At 43.7% G+C, this 26,353-nt stretch overlaps 2 protein-coding genes across 30 annotated transcripts in view; one reads left to right on the forward strand and one right to left on the reverse strand.

The window, feature by feature from the left end:
* Window positions 1-1,660, forward strand: part of ccdc88ab (coiled-coil domain containing 88Ab) — a 65,586-nt gene extending 63,926 nt beyond the window's left edge. Inside the window, exon 38 of the transcript XR_011603014.1 lies at window positions 562-1,660. The gene's annotated coding sequence lies outside the window, so the exon portion shown is untranslated. The remainder of the gene's footprint in view (window positions 1-561) is intronic.
* Window positions 1,661-8,272: 6,612 nt separating this feature from the next.
* The window catches only part of camk2g2 (calcium/calmodulin-dependent protein kinase (CaM kinase) II gamma 2), a 60,670-nt gene continuing 42,589 nt past the window's right edge, over window positions 8,273-26,353 (reverse strand). Inside the window, exons 13-22 of one of the 29 annotated variants that reach the window (XM_070977365.1) lie at window positions 25,585-25,644; window positions 22,262-22,302; window positions 21,441-21,473; window positions 18,304-18,384; window positions 15,266-15,310; window positions 14,193-14,247; window positions 10,198-10,273; window positions 9,975-10,069; window positions 9,645-9,896; window positions 8,273-8,493 (exon numbers count right to left, since the gene is read on the reverse strand). In XM_070977365.1, the coding sequence (XP_070833466.1) occupies window positions 9,664-9,896; window positions 9,975-10,069; window positions 10,198-10,273; window positions 14,193-14,247; window positions 15,266-15,310; window positions 18,304-18,384; window positions 21,441-21,473; window positions 22,262-22,302; window positions 25,585-25,644 (719 nt within the window). In that variant the 3' untranslated portion in view covers window positions 8,273-8,493; window positions 9,645-9,663. The remainder of the gene's footprint in view (window positions 8,494-9,644; window positions 9,897-9,974; window positions 10,070-10,197; window positions 10,274-14,192; window positions 14,248-15,265; window positions 15,311-18,303; window positions 18,385-21,440; window positions 21,474-22,261; window positions 22,303-25,584; window positions 25,645-26,353) is intronic. The other 28 variants (XM_070977336.1, XM_070977338.1, XM_070977341.1 and 25 more) reach the window with 28 other exon arrangements.

Genomic DNA, 26,353 nt, shown 5'->3' on the forward strand with positions numbered 1-26,353 from the left:
CCCTGCTCCTCTAAGCCCACCCCCCCTCACTGCCCCGTTTGTGCCCCCCCGTCCCCGTGGTGCCACACGCCTGTTCACAGAGCCTGACGGGACCCTGGTCTGCATGGCATATGGGCCTCGTTGGTCTGAGTGGACGAACACTTTGCCTGTTTGTGTCCCCAAATCCCCCAACGAGAGGAGCTCCAGCACCCACCTCGCCGCATCCCTCCACCGTGGCACCCCTCGTGTTGTCGGTGAAGGTGACTGCTGAGTGTTTCCTGCTGGTGTTAAAAAAAAAGGCCCTTTGCTGTTGTCAGGCTGGTTGTTGCTGCATGGCTTCGGTGTAGCGCTTAAATCCTTCCCCCTTCTTGTTCCCTTTACAGTGCATGTAGATCCAGGCTGGCTGCTTCACTGTCTCCCCTTACATGTCACTGTCCGCTGACACCGTTTCTGACTTTTAACCTTCTTTGTTCTCTCTTTCGTTGAACTGTTTGTGTGTTTCTTCCTCTTTTGTTTCTCTCGACTTTCTAATCTATCTCTTTTCTCGCTCTTTCCACTCCTCTTTGCTCACCTGGGACTCAGAGAGAAAGGTGGCCTTGGAGCTGTGTGTCTGAAGCTTAGCAGAGTCGATCTGCTCAGACCGTCTGCAGTGAGAAAAGATTGTATATCCCAGTTTTTCCCTTTTCTTCCCTTTCATGTTTTTTTTTGTTTTTTTAAACCCAGGACACTCCAGTAGAGAAAAGTGGCTTCCTTCTCTGTTTTGTTTTTCTTCCTTGAATCAAGGAAACAACAGAAAAATAGTAGAAAATGTTGCGGTGAAGTTTTTTTTTTTTTTTCTATGAAGACTAAAGCTGTGGCAGATTGCACTGCCTCGTGTCCTTCAGTGTGACCGAATGCTCGATGTGCACTAGTCTCAGATTAAAGTGCCAACGTTCACACAATGGCCAAAAGGGCGCTCTTAAACCGGACTGATGACTCCACTTTGGATCTGGACCTCCTTCTGCCCAACGCCATGACTGTTACAGAAACAGGCAGCGTGCACACGCAGAGACAACACATTTTCAACGCATGTCAGCACCAGACATTTTCGACTCAACCTGCCATCAGACTGAAGAATCACAATCTGCATGGAGCAATCAATCAGCCAATCACCCCACTTCCTTTAACCAATCAAAGAGGAGGACAGTGTCCAGTGGGGATTTTACTTGCCAGGATGCCAAATGGACTTGGACAGGAAGCCATGACAGCTGTGTGATTGGCGTCTGTCGCCTGCCAATCGTGAGTGGAGGTTGTGTGATTGGAGAGAGAGACGTTGATGATGGGAGTGTTCCAGGTCACCTATATGACAGCAGGCGGCCATCGCAGACACCCTGAAACAAACCCCACACGCCGCTCATCTTAGCTTAAATCACCGCTGAGCTCATTTATCGCTTCTCATCCTGCTCTGAGAGGAAACAGTGAAAGCACACTCGCAGTTCATTAACATGAAGTCACAGCGTTTTGGGTCTGAGAGGACGCTCGGTATCTGACTGGAGTATAGGTGACCTGAACTCCGCCCAGTTCAAACAGAACGTGTGCAGGCTGCTGTGTTGGACGTGATGGTGACAGTGAGACCCAGTGTTTTCCTCCTTTTCCACTTTTACATAAATCCATTTGATGTAATTAAAATTCATCAAGACTACCGTGTGCTCTGGTCGTGTTTTATGTCTGAACCTGCAGATGCAAATGTTCATTTTCAGGAACAGGGCAGAAGTTCCTCGTGTTAAAAAGGGTTCGGGTGAGGAACCTGCATGTTGGTGGAGGAGCACTGTGCATTGTGGGAAATGTAGAATCTCCTTTCAGTTTCGTCTTTACTGCATCAACCATTTTAGCTCCTGAGTTTAACTGTTTAACACACATAACGCTTCTCATTTCAGCAACCCTAAAAGAAATCCTACCTCTGTTGGACGGATGTTGATTGAGCTCTGTGGTCATTTTTGAGGCTTTGAAGTGTTTAATTTTATGAAGGTGTTTCTATAGTCTGGTCCTCTCAAATATAAGAAAGCAGCTAAGCTTTAGCCTTGTACTCCTATAACATTCACACACATGATGGACAGAAAAAATAAATAAAATGATCATAACTGATGCAGCAGAACCAGAGACACAGTCATCTTCTTGTCATAACCTGGTGCCTACATTACCCACAATGCTACATTTTTTTTTGCTGAACGTTTTTGCAGAACTGATTGAGTCAAAGTGACGCTCCTCTCTTGAAAAGAGGGCAGATGTTGGAGGCCTTCCTGCTCAGCCATGATTCACTCACAGGTGTTTCCACTTACTGTAGCTGATTGTCAGACTGTGAGTGTTCACAGACTGACAGCTCCTCTCTCTGTGGACAGTTTGGTAGTTATATCTTTAGCACTGTTTGTAGTACAGAGTGTTTGATTTCTAGCATAGCTTTGCCAAACTTTAAACTGAGCACAAGGCAAATCCAGAATAAGTGAGAACACCTGTGAGGGTTTGCAGGGCTTCAAACAAAAGATGGACAAAGTGCAGAAATCTGAACGGAGCCAAAAAAACAAAAACAAAACAAAACAACTATTTGACCATCTCTACACACCACGTCCATGATGGCGAGAATCCACAGGGAACAGCACGTCCAGCCTGAGTGATGGAGGAACGACGTCACCGCGATTCACAGGTATGAAAACGCTCACACGGCCTCACCTGACAGCTGCAGCTTAATGGAAAAGTTCACTTTGAAAACAGAAAACAGTCGCTCGCTCGCATCATGTTAGTTTTTTTGCTTGCTATTAAAAGACTCCAAACATGTTTGTGATAGAGATGTTAAACAAACTCATCCACTCCAAAGAAAAAGCCTTTTCACACAGAAAACTAAGAGCAAATTCTGTGTTAATAGATGTTTTGAGTAAAATCTCACAAACACACACAGAGAGAGAGAGAGAGAGAGAGAGAGAGAGAGAGAGAGAGAGAGAGAGAGAGAGAGAGAGAGAGAGAGAGAGAGAGAGAGAGAGAGAGAGAGAGAGAGAGAGAGAGAGAGAGAGAGAGAGAAGCTTAGCTTAGGGTTATTTTTTGGTCTTTGGCGCTCCCTACAGGTGACTGTCAGTACTACAGTTGGAGAACCGATAAAATCACAAAAACATCAAATTTAATGCGTTTCATGACATTTCAGTGTTGGATGTATTCTTTAAATATCTTAAAACTTTTAATTAGAATTTGCTTCCAATTATGTATTGCTACTTAGCATTATACAAGACCTCTGAAAGTTAATGAATAAAAACACTGAATATCATCCAGCTACATACATACAGCTGCAGGTATACTGAAAGCCGTCCTATAAAAATCATCAATTATCTGATCAATATGCGATTTTAATAGCCGCACACACCACATGAGATCTTTAAGCTGCGACATGACTGAAATGCTGTTTTTATTGCATCCTCTCTCATTTTCCAATAACAACACAGCGATGAAGAACCAATCCAAACAAACACGTGATCGTTTTTGATGTATGTTTATTAACTGTATGGTCATGCAAAAAATCCAGCATCCAATTGAAACTCAGAGTATAGACACATGTAGCCCCTTTTTAGTATAAGGTTACAATGCAATAAATTTACATACAAGCTAAGGCTTTTGCTAATCTTTTATGCATTTTAATGTGAGATAACTTGATTTCGATATCTCAGATGGAGCCATTTCATAACCTCAAGGATGCAAGTAACATAGAGTTCCATTTCTTCATCAAGTAAACAGTGAAAAATTACCAGAAAGTAGACATGCATATTTCTTCCATTTGTAAAACTGCATATATAGTGTTGCTGTTTGTGGTTTTTAATGATCCCTTTCCAACTCTGAAGCATTTCAAGGATCTTTTCTTCCCCTCAGTTCAGCCAGGTACTGTTTTAATCTAACATATATTAAACATCTGCACAAGTATTTGACAAATGTCTAATATATGGTAGGGTTTTTTTTTTTTTTTTGTAGTTTTACACACATTTGCATTTTTAAAACAGAAATTTATATGAAGCAAACCAACAGACACTGAGCTACTTTACCTACTGCGAGTGATCTTTCTCTCGTAGGTCATTGGTGCGATCAGCCCAAAATCATTCTGTATAAAGTTAAATTTATATTTGGTCCTTTATACAACAGTGAGACTCAAAGGTCGATACCCTGTCATGTTAAAATTCACTCTGTCACAATAAACGCTTCAGCAGAAGCAGGGAGGTCACTCTGTGGTACATCTATGGAAGCAAAGACGAGCCATTTAATCTGAATTTTATACGCAAATGAAGGCTTTACTGCTTAAAGTTAATGTTTAGACACCACTGAATTTAAAGCACTGAAACATTTCACCATCTGCTGAAACCATCTTCTCAGTTTACAGCTTGAATTGATGTGTTTTACATTTTAAAAAGTTTTTGGTTCACAGATTCAGATAATTTAATTGTCCACTACAAATTAAAGAGCTTGCAAGTTCCTCCATCAAGTTGCATTGTTGTCAATCACATGATCAAAGAAAAACAAATTTAGAAGAGCAGCTGGAAACCCTGCGCACACACTACAATAACTACTACTACTACTACTACTACTACTACTACTACTACTACTACTAATAATAATAATAATAATAATAACAATAATGTTTTTGTAATTGTACAGGTTGACATTACCTTCTGGGAATTTCAAAGGAGGGAATTAAACTCACATAAATTCACGCAGATGTTTTTATTGAAATGTAATAAATTCAGTGGTACTTCAAGAGGTTGCATTAAAAATCTAATTTTGGCCTTTCTTTGCCTCCATACATTTTACAGTGACACTCAGCTGGGATTCAGTGTGCAGACCTGTGTAGAAATATGTGCCTTTTGCTGCCATGTCTGACGTACAGAACAGGGAATACTGCAGACTATGAACTGTGCTGCTTTTAAAGGGTCAGTTCATCCAAAATATAACGTTTGTCTCACTCACCTCGAACATGATCTATGCATGCAGAGAGCTTTGATTTAATGTGCAAGTTAGACTTAAAAATGCAACATCTCTGCAGAAACGTCTGTTCCTCTGAACACTTTGCACTGGAAATACTTCCTAACCTGTGGATTATTCAGGTCAACACTTTGTGGAAAGAGATGCTGCATTTCTTCAGTGTTATTTTTCAGTGCATGAGAAATGAAACGTGGTTCATTTTATAAAGGTGGAGGCAGAAACCTCAAGGACACCCCAACACCTGGAGAACAGAACCAAAACCATCTGCATGGATCGACGGCGGTGAGTGATTCTTGACATTGCTGTCTGTTTTTGCATAAATCTGATTAAGACTAAATATGACTGAGTAAATAAGGAGTGGAACGATCGAAGAGGAGTCATGGTGGTGGTTAACTTTACAACAGTGGCTCCTAACCCGGGTCACGAGGTAAATCTGAGGGGTCACGAGTGACTGAAGTGCACCGTTAACATCTGTGTTTCTTCTTCACTGCCTTTAATGGAGCACTGCTATGCTTCTCTGCATGCTGTCTCCAGCAGTAGACCAGCGGAATAATGTCCATCTGTGAAAGACATTACTCCACAGAGCTGCTACTGGTCAAGACCTCCACAGGGGACCTTTGACAGGACAGGAAAGAAAAAATCTTGGCTCTTTTTTGGTGAAATTTGCTGTCACTTAACCTCTTCAGGCCTGTAAAGATGATCCAAATCAAACAAAGTGAGAAGAGAAGAGCTGATCACAGCCTCATCTCCTGGACTCAAGGTTGGGAATCACTGTTATACATCAAACTGTATAAAAAGCCAAACGTCTGAGTGGACTCACTGCACCAGCTGCCTGTTCTAAAGACTCGTGGTAACAGGAAAAGCACAGGTGTGACTGATGACAGTGAGCCTCTGTTGCATTAAGGGCCCAGAGAGCATCACAAAGACCTGAATGATGCAGCCTGTGTTAATGTCATCGTTCACACCTGAGCTTTTCCTGCACCAACATGTCAAAATGTCTGCTGTGAGCGTCTATTCAGCTTCATATCAATCGATCAAAAATGCAAATTTGACTCCAGCTGTTCACACTGACTTTGCAGCTGGCTGTTTTTTGTTTTGTTTTTTTGGAAACCCTGTAAAGTGTAACTGCATCTTCGTCTTCTGAGCGTCCTCATGACGGTGTGGAAACACACACGATGGCGGAAAAGCGTCAGATCGGTGGCATCAACAGACAACTGGGCCCGAGCCCACAGCACAGACAGAGCTACTAACAACATCACAGCATAGATTCAGTACTGGTTTACAACAAGTCGTCGTCACGGTGCAGAGTGTGTGAGGGGGGGGCGGTGTGTGTGTGTGTGTGTGTGTGGGGGGGCACAGTTTTCATGGCATGTCAGATATGTCACAGCACTCAGAGAGAAGCACAGTGGTGGAGGATACAGTAGGAAGGGGGTCTCACGTGTGATTCACGACGTTTTCGCGTGATGAAGAGGCGGCACGCGTCACCGTCCGCCGGTACTACGTCACACAAAGTCCCTACAACAGTGAAGAAAGCTGCGGAGTTCAAACACTGACACTCAGATATGTTTTGTCCTCTTCAAAGGTTCAAATCTCCGATCTCGTGTGCTTATACGTTGCGGATTCCAATAATCAGCCATCGATCAGCGCGTGAGGGAACAGTAAAAAAGTGTGGCGGCGGTCCCAGCCTCCATTCATTTCTTTTTTTAAACTTCTGGCTAAAACTGATAAAAATATCAACATCAAAACACTAACAGCTACGACATTTACAACAGAAACTGTGACAAAAGGGACCAAACCATTGATTGCCATCAGCGAAGGTCCCGCAGCCCTCGAGCCCGCACAGCCCTCTTCCCATAATGCCTTAGTTTGTCCAATCCCTTTTTAACATGCTTTGTTTAGTGACTTCACACAGAAGTACAGCAAGCCAAGACGGACAACATACACATTTTTTTAAAGAACACAATCAGAACAAGAGACAGGCATAAGGGTGACATCATCATCATCATCATCGTCACATGGTGTGGTGCTATAAGACAGCGATGGGGCTGGTTAGCGAGGGTCGCGACGGATGCGGAGAGTCTAAGAGGAATGATGGAAGTGGAGGAGCAGAGGTAGGGCGAAGGGAAGGATTTTGGCGAGCGTCACCTGAAGTTGCAGAAAGCTTCGCTCCCTCAGAGGAGCGAACGCAACAGCATCGAGTCTTAAGTGTCTGTGCAGAAACAGTACAGGCCAGTGGACAGTTCAGAGGATTCATGCTTCACGGCAAAACACACACGGACGAAAGTTGGCGTGAGAGGGTGCGTCTTTCGGATTGGGTAGTTCAGAGATGCGAGGAGCTTTGGGCTGTGACTGATGGCGCCTCCTGGTGTTCAAGTCCAAACACTGCAGGGCAGACAGATGGAGACCTTCTGCAACTTCAGGATGAGCTGGATGATGTCTAAAGCTCAAGAGAGGCTCAGGCCATAAAGGCTGGAGCACAGGGGTGTGTGTGTGTGTGTGTGTGTGTGTGTGTGTGTGTGTGTGTGTGTGTGTGTGTGTGTGTGTGTGTGTGTGTGTGTGTGTGTGTGTGTGTGTGTGTGTGTGTGTGTGTGTGTGTGTGTGCCGTATTTACACCTCATGACCTCCCAGCCGAGAAACACAAAGCACCCGCTCTCATGCTGAACTCCCTGCACCCTGAAACAGAACCAGGCTTCGCCTTCTCGCCTATATAAATATCTATTTAAACACTATTAAATAAAATCCCCTTTTGATTAAAAATGATCCTTTTTTTCAACACAAAATACTTTAAAATACATCATTCAAGAGATAAAAACCAACAGTTTAATAACACATGATACAAAAAGACAAAAATAAAAAGAAGGGTCCCTTCAGAAACGCCTGAACTCCTTAAAAACATCGCGCACAGATGCTCAAACCTGACAGGTAAAATAGGTGTTAACGTCTGATATTAAGTAGATATTAGTTCCCATAGACCTCACCACAGACACCTGTTCACCGGAAAACAATCAAAACTCCTAATAAAGTCGACGTTCTGCCGCTCTCTCAAGACAAAACAAAGGAGAAATCGCTTTTTTCTACTCGCCGCCGCCGCGCGCACGATGTGTGTGAAGTGTACATGTTTCTCTGTTTATATATATCTTTTAACATGTTAATACTTTTCCAGACAGCAGACAAAACAAAGACGGGGAAATAAAGGCCATGGGAGAAAAGGGACCAGGACGGCATCACCCCGTGTCGCCACCAGAAGCATGCACCATCTGCAAGAAAGGGGCCGACGTCAGCCGGGCCCCACCCTCATCTAGACAGGGTTGGACTGGATTGGTGTTGGTCGGTCATTCAGTCAAGCTTTTGAAATATGCTTTTTTTTGTGGTTTTCTTTTTTTTTTGTTTTTTTAATTTATTATGTATTTTCCCCACTTTTTGTGTTTTTACAACTTTCCAAGCAGCCTCTTCCCGGCCAGGATCCAGGCACCAATCCGACCACGGAGGATAAATGCTCCAAACAGCTTTAGAGTTCAGGCAAAGCTGGAGAAGGAAGGACACGATGGTTAGTGTGAAAACTGCCTGTAAATGACACACAAAGAAATCCTGCCTTCAGCCTGCTGGGATCCAGCCGTGCAGAGGCGTTATCTGTAGTTGAGTCTGAAGGGAGGTCTGACACAACAGCCTCATGAAGGAACTTTTTAGTTTTCTTATCCTGAAGTTGACTTTTAGTGAGTCAAACTACTATAAAAGGTCATTCCAGCTTTATTTTTGTGCAAGTTTCAGCCACAAAAAGGTCACAGAGGAGTAAAAAGGAACTGCAGGCGCTGCTGTTGGAGCTCGGCAGATAAAAACATGATGAATGGAGCAACGTGGCAGACTGTACCAGGAATAAAGAGGGAAAGGTTCGACTTGAAGTTAGATGCCAAAAAGCATCTCATTAAAGCAAAGTGGTCCAGAGGATGTCGTGTCATGAATGAACTTCCATTCAGCTGCATTCTGTTAATGCAGAAATCTCTCAGCCTCAGCGGAGAAAAGCTGAACTACCTGCACGGCTGGATACCAAACATGTGCATCAGGAAATGTGACTGAGATGATCCAGGGTTAGATCACTTTAATGTCTGTTATGTATGAACAGAAATCAGGATGTGGTTAGCTTAGCTTAGCATAAAGACTGTAAGCAGAGGGAAACAGCTAGCCTGGCTCTGTCGGTTTAAAAGGTACAAGGTACAGATTAAAGCTGAGTTTAAAGATATCAGCAGGTGTATTTTTTCACCTGACAGAGGCTGGTTAGTCATTTCCCCTCACCTCCAGTCTTTATGCTAAGCTACGCTAATCACATCCTGTCTCAAGCTCCATATTTAATGCACAGATGTAAGAGTGGTATCAAACTTCTCATCTAAGTCTCAGAGAGAAAGCAAAGGAGTGTGTGTTGCAAAATGTTGAACTATTCCTTCAAATCCTCCGTAAATCCTTCACATTGGTTTGAAATGATGAAGCTGAAGTAAAGATAATAAAATCATTAAATATCATGTTTGTGGGAAATGTGTCCATTTCATTACAGACTGAGCGTTCACTGTCAGCGTCTGCAGTATACTGGAGAGCTTCTACAGTGCACCATGATGCCTGGCTGCAGCGCGACGCTGTCACTGCGCCCTCCAGACGGTCATAACAGTGAGGTGTTAGCGCTTTACCTGGGCCTGGGTTGTCGGTTCACTGCAGGGGTGCAGCCGGTGCTCCTGAGCAGTGGAAGTGCACATTGAGCCATTTGGCATCACGGCGATGCCACACACGCGTCTCCTCCGACTGGCAGGAGCGCGGCCGGCCCTGGCTATCCATGTACTGCGTCAGGCGGATGTAGGCGATGCAGGCGGCGTCCTCGCCGATCAGATGGACGTGGGGGTTGAGGATGGTGGTGTGCACAGGCTTGCTGTTTTTACTCAGCACTGTAGGGATGGAAATGTGCAACTCAGCACAATTTGAGGACTGAAGACTCAGAAATATGTCCAAAAGGAGCCACTTACAGTTCTCAAAGTAGAACTTGTGAAAGTCCATCCCCTCCACCAGGTTTCCCAGAGCCTCTGGCTCAAAGGAAGTCAGTCCAGGGTCACAGATTCTCCTGTCGGAGGAAAACACAACAATGAGTTAAGTGTCTTTGTGTTAGAAGTGACAAAATGTTGTCAACAAGGCAAAAAACTGCCAAAACCACGAAGAGGTTCAGCGTTTAAGCTTCATCTGCAAACGTACGTATAAGCCTCGAAATCCCCGTTGTTGATGGCTTCAATCAGCTGCTCCGTCATCTTTATTATCTCCTGTTTACGAGCTGAAGAGAGAGAGGGAGGAGGAAGACAACCAAAGGAGGTTAAAGACCGTCAGAAATCATTTGGAAGTTGAACGTGTAAAAACACTCCTCATGCTCCCCCTGAACAAAACACACCACCCACGCTCCATGTTACTCACTGAAAATGTTTAAGAAGAGGCCAAAAGTCACATTCAAATAATAACTCACATCAGAATCATCAGACCTTTCCTCTCTAAAACTAATTGTTCATGGAAACACAAACAACACTGGTGGATTTTCAGCGGCTGACTTCCTGCTGCAGGCAGGAATCAGGTTGAGATAAGTAATAAATTCAAGATATCACAGCTCCAAACAAACGGCTGAGAATCCATTAAGATACAACAAACACAAAACACAAACTAAGACAAACTGTCTCAACCCCAAAAGTCTTTCACTGTGCACACACACAAACCCACAACAACACAATCCACTGCAATGTGTTCCTGAACAAACCCAACGAAGGCAATCAATCACACAAGTACAGCAGAAACAGTCCAGAAATGTTCATTCTGAAAACACAACAGCAGAAAAGTCCAAACTGCATGCAAACACGCTGAGCATCAGATCAAACCAGCAGAGATGAACGCACACTGAAGCTGATTTGTCCACTTTTGAACTAACATGCAGCTGCTGAGCCAGAAAAGCTGGCTAGCAAATCCTCCACGCCTGCATGTTGCTGTTCATAAAGTCAGCTTAGTCCACCGAGTGCTCAAACCTTCTGCCATCAGGTGGCACAGAAACAGTTTTGCTTTGAGCAGTGCTCAACCTGCCCGGCACTTACTCTGCTGCAGTTTGCTGCTGCTGCCTGCGGGGGGCGACAGAGCGGACTCTGGTTCTGGACGGGAGCTCTGAGCTGGACTGGGCTGAGGGACACCGGGGCTGACAGCAGCGTCCTGCAGGGGACGAGCTGCAGGCGGGTGCAGTCATCCCAGGACAGTGGAGTTATGTTTAGCAAAGCTGAGAAGCCATAAAACTATTTCCATTCAACAGGTTATATTCTGCACACAGTATCTGAAGCCGTGATGACAGGAAATGAGACCTCAGACACCCAGCTGGAGATCTGAAATAACAGCTTGCAGTCAGGCCTGAGTGCCAGTAGATGGCAGCACAGGAGGGGAACAAGTGCAGTGTGTTGGCGGGAAGAGAAGAGGTCAGGCTTTATCTGGAGGAGGTGTTCAGTTTGTCGAAGAGGAAAGGTCAGGACAGAGGTTGAATCAGGTAAACGTCTGCTGACTTACAGGAGGGCGGAGGGCAGTGAGGAGGGAGGGTCTGCGTCTGTTCCTCAACAGTGCTGCTCTGGCTTAACCCTGCGCTGTCTGTGTCGGCCACTGCCCCCGACGCAAGACAGACACACAAATACAGACAGACGCTCACTCACAGGGAGCCTGAGAGGACGTTTCAATCGATCTGCCAATCATTTTTCAATGAATCGATTGTTAAGTCAGTACAATGGCAAAGAATGTTCAAAATTACTACAACAACAGTCCATGAATTGATTTGTCGACTGACAACCCAAATCCGCTGAGTGACAAAATGCAGAAACAAATTTTAACAAATGAAGGTAAAAAAAATTGCTAGAACCAGCATTTAAAATGTGGAGATTTGCTGCTTTTCTTAGTTATTTTTCATAGTAAACCGCCAAATGTGACATCTTCAAACTGCAGAAGTGTCACATTTTAATTCACATAAAAACAGAGGAAAGCAGTAAATCATCACATCTGAGAAGATTTGAGGTCTGATTTTGGCTTCAAACTTATCAAAACGATTGCTTTTTCATCCATCAACCTCTAACTGAACCGTTTGGACGCTCCAGCCTCGTATTGTAAACCCCTCATCACAACACACCGGCAGCTGAGTGCGACAGCAGACAGGAAGAAACAGATCACCTGGACGAGCCAAACCTCTCAGCTCACTTGTGCTCCAGAGTGAAAAACCTTTAAGAGGCTTTATGGACGAGCATCGAGGCCACGTGGAGATCAGCAGCCCGTCGCTCCGGCTGCGTTCAAACCAAGCTGAGTCTGAAAGCGGCGTGGGCTGGAAGCGGGTTTACGAAAGAGTTCGTGATTAATCAAAAGTATTTTAAAAGTGAAGTATTGACACCGATTTGGAGTATATGAGGGCAGAGCATTGGTTTTTATGATGCGTTCACTCGATATGAGAAGTGCAGCTCACACCACATGATTTCCTTTATCAGAACTCTGCGACACCGGTCGACTCGGCCTCTTTCACAGCGGACAGAAAACCATGAACACCTACTACCATCTGGCTTTTGGCTCCAGTGGAAAAGGGCAGAACCAGCATTCGTTCCTGGGTCAAATGATTCTGCAGCAGTCATACATGTTTCTCGCCACACAAATTTTCGCACCATTTCTGGCGAAGTCATTGCCTAAAAACCAGGAAAATCAAAACGCTCACACATCGCTCAGTTGGCATCGAGTCTTAAAAAGAGACAAACTGGTCTTCTGGCAAAAATCGCCAACTTTCAGCAGGTTTTCCGTGTATTTCAAAGTTAGTGGAATCTAGTGTGAATTTAACGTCAAACTGAGGACCTGATGATCAGCTGGTGCAACAGGCTGCAGAGCTGTGGCATGTAGCTGCAGAATGTGACATTCTGGTTATTTTCCTCTTCACTTCAGCGTGCCAGCCTGCGCTTCATCTCAGAGACGTTTCCCTCTGTTGACTTCACTCTGATTTTGCACACGGAGGAGCTGATGCATCCTCGCACTGTTTGAGTTTGTATTTCAGAGCAGACAAGAGAGATAACATTACGTTCGTTTAGCGGATGCTTTCATCCAAGGCAAGTTAAAATAAATGCATTACATCCGAGAGAGAGGCAGAAAACAGGAAGAGCAGCCTCTCGATTGCATGTCAGTGATGATCCACCATAATATCGAGTGCTGGTAAGCCTACAGAAAGCTGCCTTAAGTAACTGGATTAACTCTTTTCTGGAAAGCTGCAGGAGGCTCTGTCCTACTTCATTCACCTGAAAACATTAAAGGGTCATTCCCCAGCTGAAGACGACTAATTAAAGGCTTAAGCAGCGTGTGACGCTTGCACACACGCACGCACGCACACCAGCAGGTGAATGCTCGATGGTGGCTTTAAGTTAAACACCTTCAGCATCAGGCTGTTTGATGGACGATGTTTCGGCCGCTTGGAGGCAGATAAATTCCACAACAAGCTGAGAAACACACACTTCTGCTGGCATTTTGATTTTCTTTGATTCGGCTGAATGTTTTCAGGTGTTCAAGGTGATGCCTTCAAATGTCTTGCTCTGTCTGGACAGTCAAAAACCAAACAAAACTCAGGACACTATCATAGAAAAACAGCAAAAAAGTGATTTTCTGTGATTTTACTTAAAATCAATTTGCACAACTGAGCTTAAATTTCTCTTCTGAAAATGGATTAATGATGATATGAAATTATCAAGCTCAGTGGAAAAGCTCAATCCAATGAACTGACACATCACTCCTGCAAAACCAGACAATTTCAGACAACTTCACAGAAAGAGGACAAAGCGTCTGTGACCCTCCGTTTGCTTTCAAAGCTCTCTTAATAACCACTTCACCACCACGTCATCAGTTTGCACAAGAGACGTAAACGCAGACAACAGCAAGAAGAGACATCAGCGCCGTCATCAGTCTCCATACAAGCAACCGTTCACGACCCTTTTGTCTTTCCTGAGATGCTCAAAGCGACCCGTCAGTGGATCTCCAAGCCTCCACTACCCTGACTGGAGCTGAGCTGACAGCTCTGCCCGGCAGACGCTCACTCCCTCAAATGCAAAGTGAAGAGACAGTTATTGTAGCATTTCTCTGTCCGATCTGGAGTTTAACAGAGCGACAAAACCTGGACAAGATTTAAAGTGAGCATGCAGAGTAGGTGAAAGTTGGACAAGTACCTTTCCTACCTTTCATCTCCTCCTCTTCTGTGTTATTACAGCTCTCTGTGGAGCCCTGTCAGACAGAAAGGAGGGACAAAGAGAGGGGAAAAGAGGAGCAGATGGAGAGGGAGAGGTAGAGCAAAGAGGGAGAGGAGAGAATAGCAAGACATTTTTTTTTTTAAATGTGTAAGTGAGACCGGGTGGGGAAGCTCTGGACAGACAGCCAACCTGACGGACAGATGGATGGACGGGTGGACGACTCCCTCCCAGGAGCACAAACCAGCCAGGGCAGCAGCGCAGAGAGCCACACATATCAGAGCTACAAAGAGTGTGAGCTATCTGAAATCATGTGGCTAAACCTAACAGGAAGGAGCGTGTTTGTGCGAGTCAATGTGCGACTGCTCCTCGAGAGGAAGCAGCGAAGTCTGAGTGAGAGACGTGTTAATGTAAATACAATCGTGTAGCAGCATTTGAACATCTAGTGATACTACTCTGCAACATAAGAGCGCGAGCAGCAGGACAGATTGTGCCTATTGTATGTATATTAGTCTTTGAAGACACAGATGTGAGTGTGCATGTGAGGCTTTAAAGGTAGTACATGCAGGAGTTTCTCTTTCATATAACTTTGAAATGATCTGTGTGGATCCTGAAGGTTAGCACCAGAATGATCACACACTTTCACTTTCACACTTTCTATTTCTGTCTATTTTAAAGTCCTTTAAATTTAATCGAATTGTTATCCTAATTCATTTGTTTCCTGGATGAGCAGTAGCCTAAAATTTCAATCAGGTCCCACCCACAGTGCAGCAACAAGAGCCCTGATTGGCCAGCTGTCAAGTGTTGGAGGACTTGTGTGTGGGACCAAAACACCAAAACTCTGCAGTGGCTCCATAATGGTGCACCTTCATTACAGGTGTGAGCTGCACTGATCCACTTCCTGATTTGGGGGTTCAAAGGATTCAACTCTCTGGTGAAATCCCTTCTGGTAATCAGGAAGAGAAACACAGTATATTCAGAGAAAATCCTCCATGAGTTACCTGCTAGTGTTAGTGGTGGCTGGGGGCTCGTGGTGTGACTGAAGACGGGCTTACCTTGGTGCCGTCAGCTGGGTTGTGTACAACAGTTGTCTGGGCTTCCTGGGGGGAGGTAGGAGACACTTTACCATGCAGGGATGGGATGGGATGGGATGGAGGGGGTTGGGGGTTACCAAGGAAGATGCCAGGGAATACCAACTTATTCCATGGCGACAAACATACGAAACACACACGTTTGCACACCAAAACAAAGCACAGGAGCTACAGTACAGAGGCCGTGGAGCATTGACGGCGGTCGAATAGATGACTGTAGATGTCAAGGTGCTCCCCATTCACCAGCACTGTGGCCTACAGGGTCTCTCTACAGTCTCCAAAATGCATGAAAACAGCCACGAACAAACACTCAGAGCTGCTAGACACACATTCAGGGCCGTGACTGAGGAGGAGGAGTGACTGCGTGTGCATGGAAGTGTGAGTGTTACGCCACGTTCACGTGACCGGAAAGTTAGCGTTCAATTTTAGAAATGAATTTGGCTTCAGTGTCCATCTGGAAAGTTGGATATTAAAGCTCTGAAATATCCAACGTGGTGCTAAATAGTATCTGAAAAGCAAACAAACACAGATGCATTCATGAACCGTTCTGAAAACAGAGAACTTTGGAGTCTGGACTCATTTAAGACGTTATATTTACTTAACCTGCATTCATGCGGTGTCGAAATATTCAGAAAAATGATTTCCAGACTGCACCTGAACGCAGCATAATGCTGACTTATTTTAAAAAAAAAACCTTCATAAGAGCAGAAGTTATAATAAGAGAATAAGTGATCATTGTCAGGTCTGATGAAGGCCTGTTTTCCAAAACGCGTCAGAATAATACAGAAAACTGTAAACTGAAGCCACAGTTTAGCATTTTTAAGTGTTTTTGAAGTGCTGCTGCTGCTGCAGTTCACAAGCTTTGGCAAAGCACCCGGTTCACTTAGAGGACACACATGTGGCTTGAACTGAATGTCAACACTGATGCTTATTATTAATGCTTATAAAAAAAAGTCATTGAGAAGAACTGGAAATTTTGTTCTGGTAAAAAAGCGAGATTCTCAAATGTTTGATGAACTGAAAACCATCCTGAGCTGTCTGATGCCATGAACATTTCTGAGTTGTGACCATGTGAATCTTTCCCATCATGGGGTGAACGCTGCATCATGTTTGTGTAACCGCTCCTCATCCTCAACCTTGACCCTGTCACAGAAACATTCAGCACAAAGCAATTCAAAAGCTCCAACTTGTTTGGAAAACAAACCCACAGTATGCTGGTTCAGTCAGTGAGTCACACACTCAGGCTCCTGATCCTGATCAACACTGGACCCGACGTCCAGGAGCTACAACCATAGAACATGCAGCCCCTTTGGTGGCATATGATTATGGGGAAATTCAAGGTTTTTAAGTGTATTGGGGGCATTTTAAGCCTTCATTACAGGACACTGCGGTTCCTGGCCTTAGCCCCTTAGCTATGAGGACGCCGGATTATCTGAAATTTACAGTCAACTGGGAATTTTTAACCGGTCTGAGGAAATACAATTTCAATTTTGCTGGTTTGGCATGTAGCTTAGCATTCGCTGGTGTTCAGAATTCAGCACTGGCACCACGTAGAAAATAATGGACATCATGTATATTTTCTTTCAGAGTCAGGTGAGAAGATCGATACCACTCTCACATCTGTATGGTGACTTTGAAGCCACAACCAGCGGCCAGTTAGCTTAGCTTAGCACAAAGGCTGAGGACTGGGGGTAATCCTGGTTTTGTCCAAAGATAACAAAATACACATACCAGCACCTCTAAAGCTCACTTATTAACACCCTGTGTCTTGTTTCTTTAAACCACACAGAAACTGATGCATAAAAATGACACATTTTGGTCTTATGGGGCGTTTTTGTCAGACTGGCTGAGAGCAGTGACTTCCTGGAGTCTGTGCTGGCTGCCTGACAACATTATGAGTCTCCAGTGTGTGAATTAGCATGCTTAGAGGTGCTGGTAGGTGGATTCTGTTCCCTTTGGTTAGTTAATCAAAGATTATGTAGCTAAGTGCTGGAACAATTGTTGCCAGGCTAGCTGTTTCCCTCCGCTTCCAGTCTTAATGCTAAGCTAAGCTAATCACCTCCCGACGCTGGCTAAATGCTGAACGTCAGACATGAGAGTGGCGTGGATCGTCTAATTGGACTCTCTGCAAAGAAGGAGTGAGCGTTCCTTTAAACTGTCTGAACTATGTTTTATGTCCGTTTAGTAACTGCTACAATCTTATATTTCCACGTATACCGTATCAGACTGGATTAATCCAGGATCATCCAATCATTTTATAGATTTAAGAAGTAACTTCTGTACGTAGCTGTAAGAGCATGATTTTGATTTGAATATCAGAGTTCAGTAAGAGGTTTGGTTTTCATTAAGTTGAGATTTTCTTGCCTTATTCAAGCTCTTTTGCACGTTATTGCTCCTTACATATATGAAAGCAGGGGCTGCATCCTCGTACAATTATGATTTCTCTGTCACCCACCAACTCCAGCTCCTGTTTTACCCAGAAGTCCTCAGCATTGAAAATTCCCATATTGTGTCTGCCTTGTGATGGAGCAGAAGTTCAACCCTGCTTTCCAAGAAATTGCCATAACCCTGTTTTCCAAAGCAGTACCAAAGCTCAGGCGACACAGCTGAACACACAAAGGAGTCAGCAGGATGTGGCTGAGCAGAACTTGATTGAAGTGTCTGCTGTTGTACTGCAAAATGAAAGTCATTCGTCTACCTGTCAGTGCGTGTGAACGCGTCTACAGGAGGTCTGGGTAAAACACAAGCCAGGAGAGGCACTCAAAGGCACGGACCAGTCGTTCAGTTTTAAAGTCGGCAAAATCCAACGTCACAGTTTTTGTTCAGAACGGAAGCAAAGAGGCAGAGGATGAAGGACGAGAGAGAGGACGGACTACAGAGGAGACTTCACCTAACGTGGGATGTGACAAAAAGATGAGGAGGAGACTGAACTGAACACTGAAAGGATGGAAACGAAATGCCATAAAAAGCAATGTGAAAGAAACCAAATAGAGATGAGGTACCATTGGTGCTGAAGATGACATGCTGCTGTCTTTGGTGCTGCTGCTGCTTACTACACTGTTTTTACTGTTGTTTCCCTGCGACTGGGGGCAAAGAAACACAACACAGAATGATCCTGCTGGCTCTTTCACCACTGTGGGACTCTTAGGTGGAAAACAGGAAGAGAGCCAGTATCAATATTCCACATATTGTGAGTGATTGGATTTAAAAGTGCACAATCTGGGAGCGGCGTTCAATGCTTAGCAGATTATCTGCACATCCTTATCAATCGTCTGCACCTTGCTGCTTTGTGCACTTTGCAGGGAAGTTGTTGTTTTACTCCCTTAAAAATAATCTGTTTAATCCGTAACACGACCAGATTCTCTTGATCATCATGAACGTGTAGAAACAGATGACTGTAAGCGTCCTGCTCCAACAACAGACTTGAGTTGTTTTAATTTCTATTATAAAGCAGTGTATTGAATCTAGCATCCTGGTGTTTGCCTGCATTTAAGGTCTGCAGCTTTTGCAGACATTGAACAAGATAAAGAAAAAAAACAGGTTAGTTGGCAAATGCATTTTAAAACAATGAACATGTTTCTAGACTGGATTTTAGGTATTTTCCCAGCTCAGTTAAGTCGGTAAATAAACATCTGCTGGGATAAAAAGAGGAATCACAAGTTTGTATCTAAAACGAGCACACAAGCGATTGGTGCTCCATTTCAACGCAGCCAGAATACGTGCGACTGAGTCAGGAAGTGAGTTTAGAAAAATGGCTACCAGTACAGGTCTGTGCATGCAGTGAAAGGCCTTGATGACAGGTTTTCCTCTAATCGTGATGAACAGAGCGTGTGTGCATGTGTGAAGGCATGTGCTGTACGCGATTTCCCTCCTTTAGCTCAGGCAAAGTGAGGTCAAAGTCAATATCAAAGCCCATCTCAGCATTACTGCAGCTGCTTAGATCAGCCCACTGTCTCCAGCAAACTGTTCATTACTGTGACTGAATTTTGATGACTCAACCCTCGGCCCAAACCTCAATCAAACGTTGGCTTGCCAATAAAAAAAAAGAAAAGATAAAGATTTGGAAAGAATTTGAAAGAAAAAAAAAACACAAAATAGAAAATTTTGAGCAGTCTGGCTTCAAGACTGCTGTTGTGTGGAATAAAAAACACATTTTCAGCAGCATTTTGTTGTTTCAATGGTCTCCTGAATGAACTGAACGAACACAAGTGCAGTGATGCACACCGTTGAGTAAATAAAATAGTTTAAACTAGAAAAATGAGTTTATGTCAGGGTTACTGGCTGCACTCTCAGGTAATCAACTGATATAATGAAAGCAAAAGTACATTTGAACGCGATCACAATGTGTTTAAGTAATAATTTCGAATAATTTCAAGAAAAAGGAAACTCTGAACTCCACAAATCAGACTGTCACATGATCAGAGACGACAAATATTCAACATAAAGTCTGTGTTACAAACTACGGGTGCAGAGTTTGAAAAACCAGGAAGGGAGGGACTGACAAAGAGATGGTAGTGGTTGCATTATGGGAAATGTAGGATCTAGTGTTTTTGGAACGTGAGTCAGGCTAAACTTCAGGATATCTCTGCGTCAGCTTTTCATCTCTCTTGTAATCCTAAATTCACTGATTTTGTTGGAGCCTGCAAGCCAGAGCAGTGGTTCAGCGGCATAACGGAGGCGTAGGCTGCAGCTACAGATCACAGACGGAGTGTGAGCTGGACTTTCCCTTCAGCCTCGGGCTAACTTGAGGGGAAAAGAGAAGCTCCTTGAATGTAAATCAGTGCTCTCACAATGAAGTTAAGTGGTGTGGACGAGAAGATTACATCAATAAAAAGGTTAAGAGCAAAGTGCTGGGAGGTTTTTCAGCTGTTTTTCCACAACTCTGAGACCAGCGAATACCCCAGCGTGACTGTCGAAAGCATTCTGTCTGTCTCTGTGGTCTATTAGGAACTGAAAGGCTAATGAGCAATACTGAGACCAACAAACTGCAGTTTCATCAAGAAGTACAAACATGCAGGTTTTACTTTATGAAATCTCCTCCTCTTTCAGAATATGTGTTGACTAAAGGCCACCTGAGGACAGAAACCTTTCCACCTGCTAACTATTCACTACAGTTTCCGTGCTGTTAAAACAGTTTGAGCACAATGTTCAAAGGAACTGGTTGCCTTTCATAGATGTCCCCAAATCCAGGGATCCAAACAAGACTTCATGTTTTTTCCTCAACAGCAACAAATTTAAATGTTGAGAGCAGCCAGTTATTTAGAACTGAAACTGTTTATCTATACTGACAAATTTAGACTGTATTTTATTGTAAAGTTCCTGTCTGGCATCTTGCATTTAGACAACCTTTGAGGAACATGTTTATATTTCTTTAAGTCAGGTTTCTGAAAGGTGTCCTGTTGGTATCAGTACTGCATCAGATACAGTTTTTTATCGAGTAACAAACAATGTAAGCATCAATTTTATTTTGAAATGTAAAAGAACAACTAATGAAAAAGATCTGCATGTAGACCAAATTCCTACAGAATTACTAGAACGATCTTAAAAAGTCAAAGTATTTTTACTTTATTACTTTTTGAACACTGCTTCTGATGTGCAGTCAGGACTCAAGTGTCTCTAGTTCAATGTCAGTGTTTATCTGCAGGTGTCCAAGACAGCTGTTATTTACAGGAAGGGGGGGGACTCAAATGAAAAGTAATGAGCGGACAGTAAATATGTAATAATTAAAACAGGGAAATGAGTGTTTACAATGATTAAAATGTCCCCTCACTGCTGTGAAGCCAAAATGCCTGATCTGCATGGGCAGATGGGTCAGACGTAAGGATAACTGGAAGCAGGTGAGTGTGAGTGTGAGTGTGTGTGTGTGTGTGTGTGTGTGTGTGTGTGTGTGTGTGTGTGTGTGATTGGAGTTGAAATGGTTTTGGTGGCACTTATAAGGGGATGCAAGGATGCTGGATAGACAGAAATCAGACAAGACGAAAACTGTCCAAGACGACAACTCAAGCATCTCTGCCCAAAAGAAAAAACAACCAAAGGAAACAGAGAGGAGGGATGGGTGGACCGGAGGGGACAAAGACGCAGAGGGACGAGGAGAGACAAAGAATGAGAAATGAACGAAAACGACAGGAGCCGATCTCACCATCAAACAAACACTCGAGCTGGACTTCCTTTTCTGACAGACAGCAATGGAGAGGAGGAGGAAAAAATAAGGGGTCATCGGGAAACAAGGAGCTAATCAAAAATAGTAAAAAAGTGAAGCTGCCAGATTGATCCAGAAAGAGAGAAAAACAAAACAGCTGCACAAGCTTACAGAGGAACAACGATGAGACAAAGGGCTTCAGAAGGAAAAAAACAATCAGCTGCAAAAACACTACAGGGACAGAAGGAGAGCTGAAAGGTCTCAATCACTGGTTGTGCACTTTGTTTCATGTTGGGTTTAGTTCTTGTTTAAGTTACTGTACGTAATGGGAATTGTATTTTGGCCCTTGTTGATCATGGCGCTTCACTGCATGCATTGACGCTGACTGACGATCAAAACAAAAACACATGACGGTAGCTCGAATCGCTGTGAATCAAAGACAAACAAACAGCATTTAAAGGCGTATTGATCCTTGTCATCGTCCTTACTTTCACTTTAATCTCAAATCTGCATTACCAGTGCCCCACCTTTACCTGCTAGCTCGTGAACATGATCAAACAGCTACTTTAGATTTAAGATCAATCCTTTAATTGAGCCACAAAAATCTTTACATCACATTTAATAGAGAAACTAAGAAATGAGCCCCAGAGCACAGAGGTAACCCAACTTAAAGAACATAAAGCTTTTCCATGTGTTCATAATACAAAAGATACATGTTAATAGAGAGAAGTTAGGGTGACAGACCAACAGAAGAAGACAGGAAGAGTAAGACAGGAAGAGTAACGTCAATGAAACTCACCCTCACGGGTCAGAGAACTTACCTTCACACCGTCCGACTTTTTGTTTAGTAAGGTTTTGCACGCTGAAAGAAAGAGAAAAGTCAGTTGGCGGGACAAACAAGAGAAAAAGACAGTCCAGTGAAGGTGGGTTAGGGTCAGAGCAACTCGAAACCCTCCTGGGGATAATCAGTCAAATGTTTAAAAGGAAATTTGATATTAATGATCCGGAAACTGAAAATGAAAAGTGAGCTTTTAAAACCAAGAAACCCGATTAAAGGTTCTGGAACATTTTTATTATTTAACTATAATTACTTAGCTTTGGAGCCACGTACCCTTTTTCATTTTAATTTCTCTTTAAATATGCACGTGGTGATTTTGTTACAGAGTCTGTGGGACAGTGAGGTAAAACTGTTTGATAGCAGGTCGAGATTATGAGAGAACAATTCCAATAACTGTCTCATAATCTTGACCATGAGTACTCATTCTTAACTTATTCTAGTTTTCCTGGCAGAAATTAGCCTCCATAGATTTCCGTGCTAATTTCAAAACATCAACAGTAAGAAGACTGAACATTTAAAGGCACCATTGCTCAGCCCCCCCCCCCCCCCCAAAAAAAAGAATAAATAAAAACAATCAAGAAATGTATCTTTAAGCTTTTCTTGTATTTTCTGTTTCTTATTTCCATTTAAGGCTTTTGTTTATTTCACTTTTAATTTTCATCAGATCAAGTATCAAATTTCTCTTTTCATTTACTTTTTCTTTTAAACATTTCTTAATGCACATTCATTCCTGCTTGCAGAAAAGCAACAAATAAGTTAACCAGTTGACCATCCTCCTCCCTCCTGAAGGCCTCCAGGGGGAAAATCATGCTAAAACAACCTGTTTGTGATTCTCACTGAAATGATTTCATATCACCAAAGAAAACATACCACTTGTCAACTGAACCACTGATGCTGGAGTAACTTTAAGAAATGTGGCAGAAAAAAGAAAAATTCATTAGGGTCAAACTACGGTGGCCCTGAGAGCTCAACACATGCACAACATTGAGACAAAACTCAATCAAACACAGAAACACTGAAAGCAGCACAGACGAACAGGAACTGTTTCTAGGGGACACTAAAAGGTGACGAACACGTCCGTACATGGCTGGGCCACGCTTGCTGTGCCACAAATACCCTGAGATTTTTGCTAATTTTCCAGCAACAGCCACCGACTTCAATGAGTCACAAAGCAACAACGATCATGTCCCAGCCGTATTCAACACTTATTAGTGTCCCCTGGAAACACTTCGTGATGTTGTGCGTCTGTGCTACATGCATACATTTCTTTGAGTTGTGTCTATTTGCATGTGTTTTCTTCAGTTGCAGTATGTTGAGCTCTCAAGGCCACCGTAGTTTGCCCCATCAAACGCCATCTACAATAATCCAGCCAGTTCATGATCAGTGAAGCTGTCTGTTAGCCTTCTAGTCTCGACCCCAGACATAACACCACGTGCATGCATCTGAAAACCTGCCCACACAGTTAAAGTCAGGCTTACATAGAAATGACAGCAACACACACAACTTAACAGGAAACTGAATAGAAATGTCCAAACGCATGCACACACAGATAAAGAAATAATAATCAACACACTCTCACAGTATAAACACTCATATTTCTGTCAGTCATGTCCGACAATCCTCCCTTACCTTCCATTTATAAAGTAGGAAGGAGGGCAATGAAGAAGGCAAGAGAACAGTGATGTATTTAATATCTGCATCTGAACATCTGAACTGAAAGCTGAAGGTGACACACTCCAGGCACAAACACCTTTTACTGTACGTTAAAAGGCATCATTTTCACAGAGGTGGTGGCTTCATGCGATGACGGTGGCTGAACAACATGTCCGGCATGCAGCATTCACGTCAGTCTATTTTAAAAAGATCTGAGGATTCATTCCCACTTCAATTCACTGACTGAACATCGTCTCAAAACCATTGTCCTTTCCTTCTTTATACTGGATGTAATAATGAAGGAATACTATTATAATCAAGATCCTTAATTAACAACCTGCATCCACTTAAACCATCAAAATTCCTGTGTGAACCGCTTTTAAGCAAGCGGCTCGCCCCGTCATGTGACCGACATTCACCTGTAAAGGGTTCAGTATGCTTCACACAAACTCGTCCACAAGCCAGCCGTCACAGAGAGGGATGCTACGCAATGAACTGTATCAATGAGTTTCAAGGAAGAGGACGAGCTTTTCAAATTGTTGGTTCTAAAAGGGCCTTAAGACTAAACGTCATCAAGGTAACTTAAAGTGTGGATCCTGTACAACCAACCAGAACATGAATAATGTTTTTTAAAAGTCTTTAAAACACCCTACTAACACCACTAGCAGTAGGGTTTCCTACATGTAAAACTGTTATACAGAATGTCATTTATATGATAGTGATAAAATGTACATATGTCATACGCAGCGTTGGAAAAGTCTGAGTGGAGGTGGTTTCAGGCGCTGTTTCACGATCCTATAAGCACTTTGTCTGAAGCATACTGACACCTTTAGGTGTCTTGTGGTCTAGTCTGTTCACAAAAAGACAACAGAGCAGGCAGGAGTGAGAAGACAAAGAAATATAGATAACAAAGGACACTGTGCATTCGGTTTATCCAGCTTCCCATGCAGGTTGGCATACTGTACTGTACTGTGTGCTCATACACATGCTTGGCTGGCTGTTAGTGCCAGAGCCATGCGGAGGGAAGGTTGCAGCGAACACAGGCAGGCATCGACTGGGCATCTGCCGAGTACTGTGGATACAAACCAGTTCAAAGGAGGCAAAACTGGGAGTGTGTTGCGGAGGTTGAATGCTGCCTTGTCTATATATATTTGTAATATAAAAGGTTAAAATGGTTGCACTGCAGAGGAAAACGTTTGCAGCCTGCACCAGTCGTGTTAATGTAGATATGTGTAAACAGAGCTTTGCTGTGTGGCAGACGCGGTGGTTGGAAGGAGGTCAGAGGGTCATGCTGGGTGTCAGTTAAATGGCTGTTGTGCTCAACACAGGAAATTAAATAGCCGGTCCTGCAGAGGAGCTCTGTTCATTAGAGCATCGACACACGCAGCAGCTCCGAAAGGTCAAGAGCTGAGCTTCGTCTGTGGCTTCCATTTGCATGTGTGTGTGTGTGTGTGTGTGTGTGTGTGTGTGTGTGTGTGTGTGTGTGTGTGTGTGTGTGTGAGATGCCCCAGTGCAATGACGACCATTCAAAAGTGGCCCATCAGTGAGCAGTAGCAGCAGGCAGCAGGTGGAGGGGTTCAAGCAGCCCAGGCCACATGCCAATAGCCTGAGTACGAAGTTGGCAGTGCCTGACAACCCCTCGAGCAGACGTACCTTCCTGCGCCATTGCTGCTGTGCTGGTGGTAGCGGCAGGGCTGGTGTGCTGCCGTCCCACTATCGGACAGAGAGGGATTCAATGTGGAGGCGCAGGGGGGACAAGAGCCTCGCTAAAGTCTGACAGCCTTGTAAATTTCTGGATTTCTTAAAGTTTAATAGTCAGGGCATTAGACAAGAATGACAAAACACTGGTTTCCAGAAAGTGTTTTTCTGACACCTAACTCCTTTTTATTAGGATGAAGTGAGGCAGCAGACGGGAAATCTTCTCAGCACCAAAATACCTGCGTCTCCTGTGGACGTTAACTTGATAAACATGCCTACGGTTTAAAGTAATTCAGAGGTCTGGCCTGTCTGCTTTCTTCATCCCAGATCAATCTTGACCAGTAGAAAGTAGCTGGCTCTAATCCACAGGAGCTGCTTTACTTACATGAAAGCATATAAACAGGGCCAATAGCATTAATGCATTAGCTCGCCAGGCCATCGTCTAGCCCACAAATTGGATGTTCAATCAAAAGAGCACTGTGTATTCACTGATCAAACTGCTTACGAGCAGGAAATCCAAGCCAAGACCCTGAAGTGCGAAATCAAAACTGTAGACAAAGCTGACAAGCAAATATGAAGAGGCATCAAAATGAGCGGTTAAGGGGACTAGATTGAAGCCGAAGAAAAGACGGATCGCAGACAGGAAGTAAAGCAGAACAGCAAAACGAATCAACGGGCCTCTATGAGAGATCAGATCAGGGGAAAGTGATCACCTGCAAAGTGT

Source organism: Chaetodon trifascialis, chromosome 13 (assembly GCF_039877785.1).
Source record: "Chaetodon trifascialis isolate fChaTrf1 chromosome 13, fChaTrf1.hap1, whole genome shotgun sequence".
Lineage (NCBI taxonomy): Eukaryota > Metazoa > Chordata > Actinopteri > Chaetodontiformes > Chaetodontidae > Chaetodon > Chaetodon trifascialis.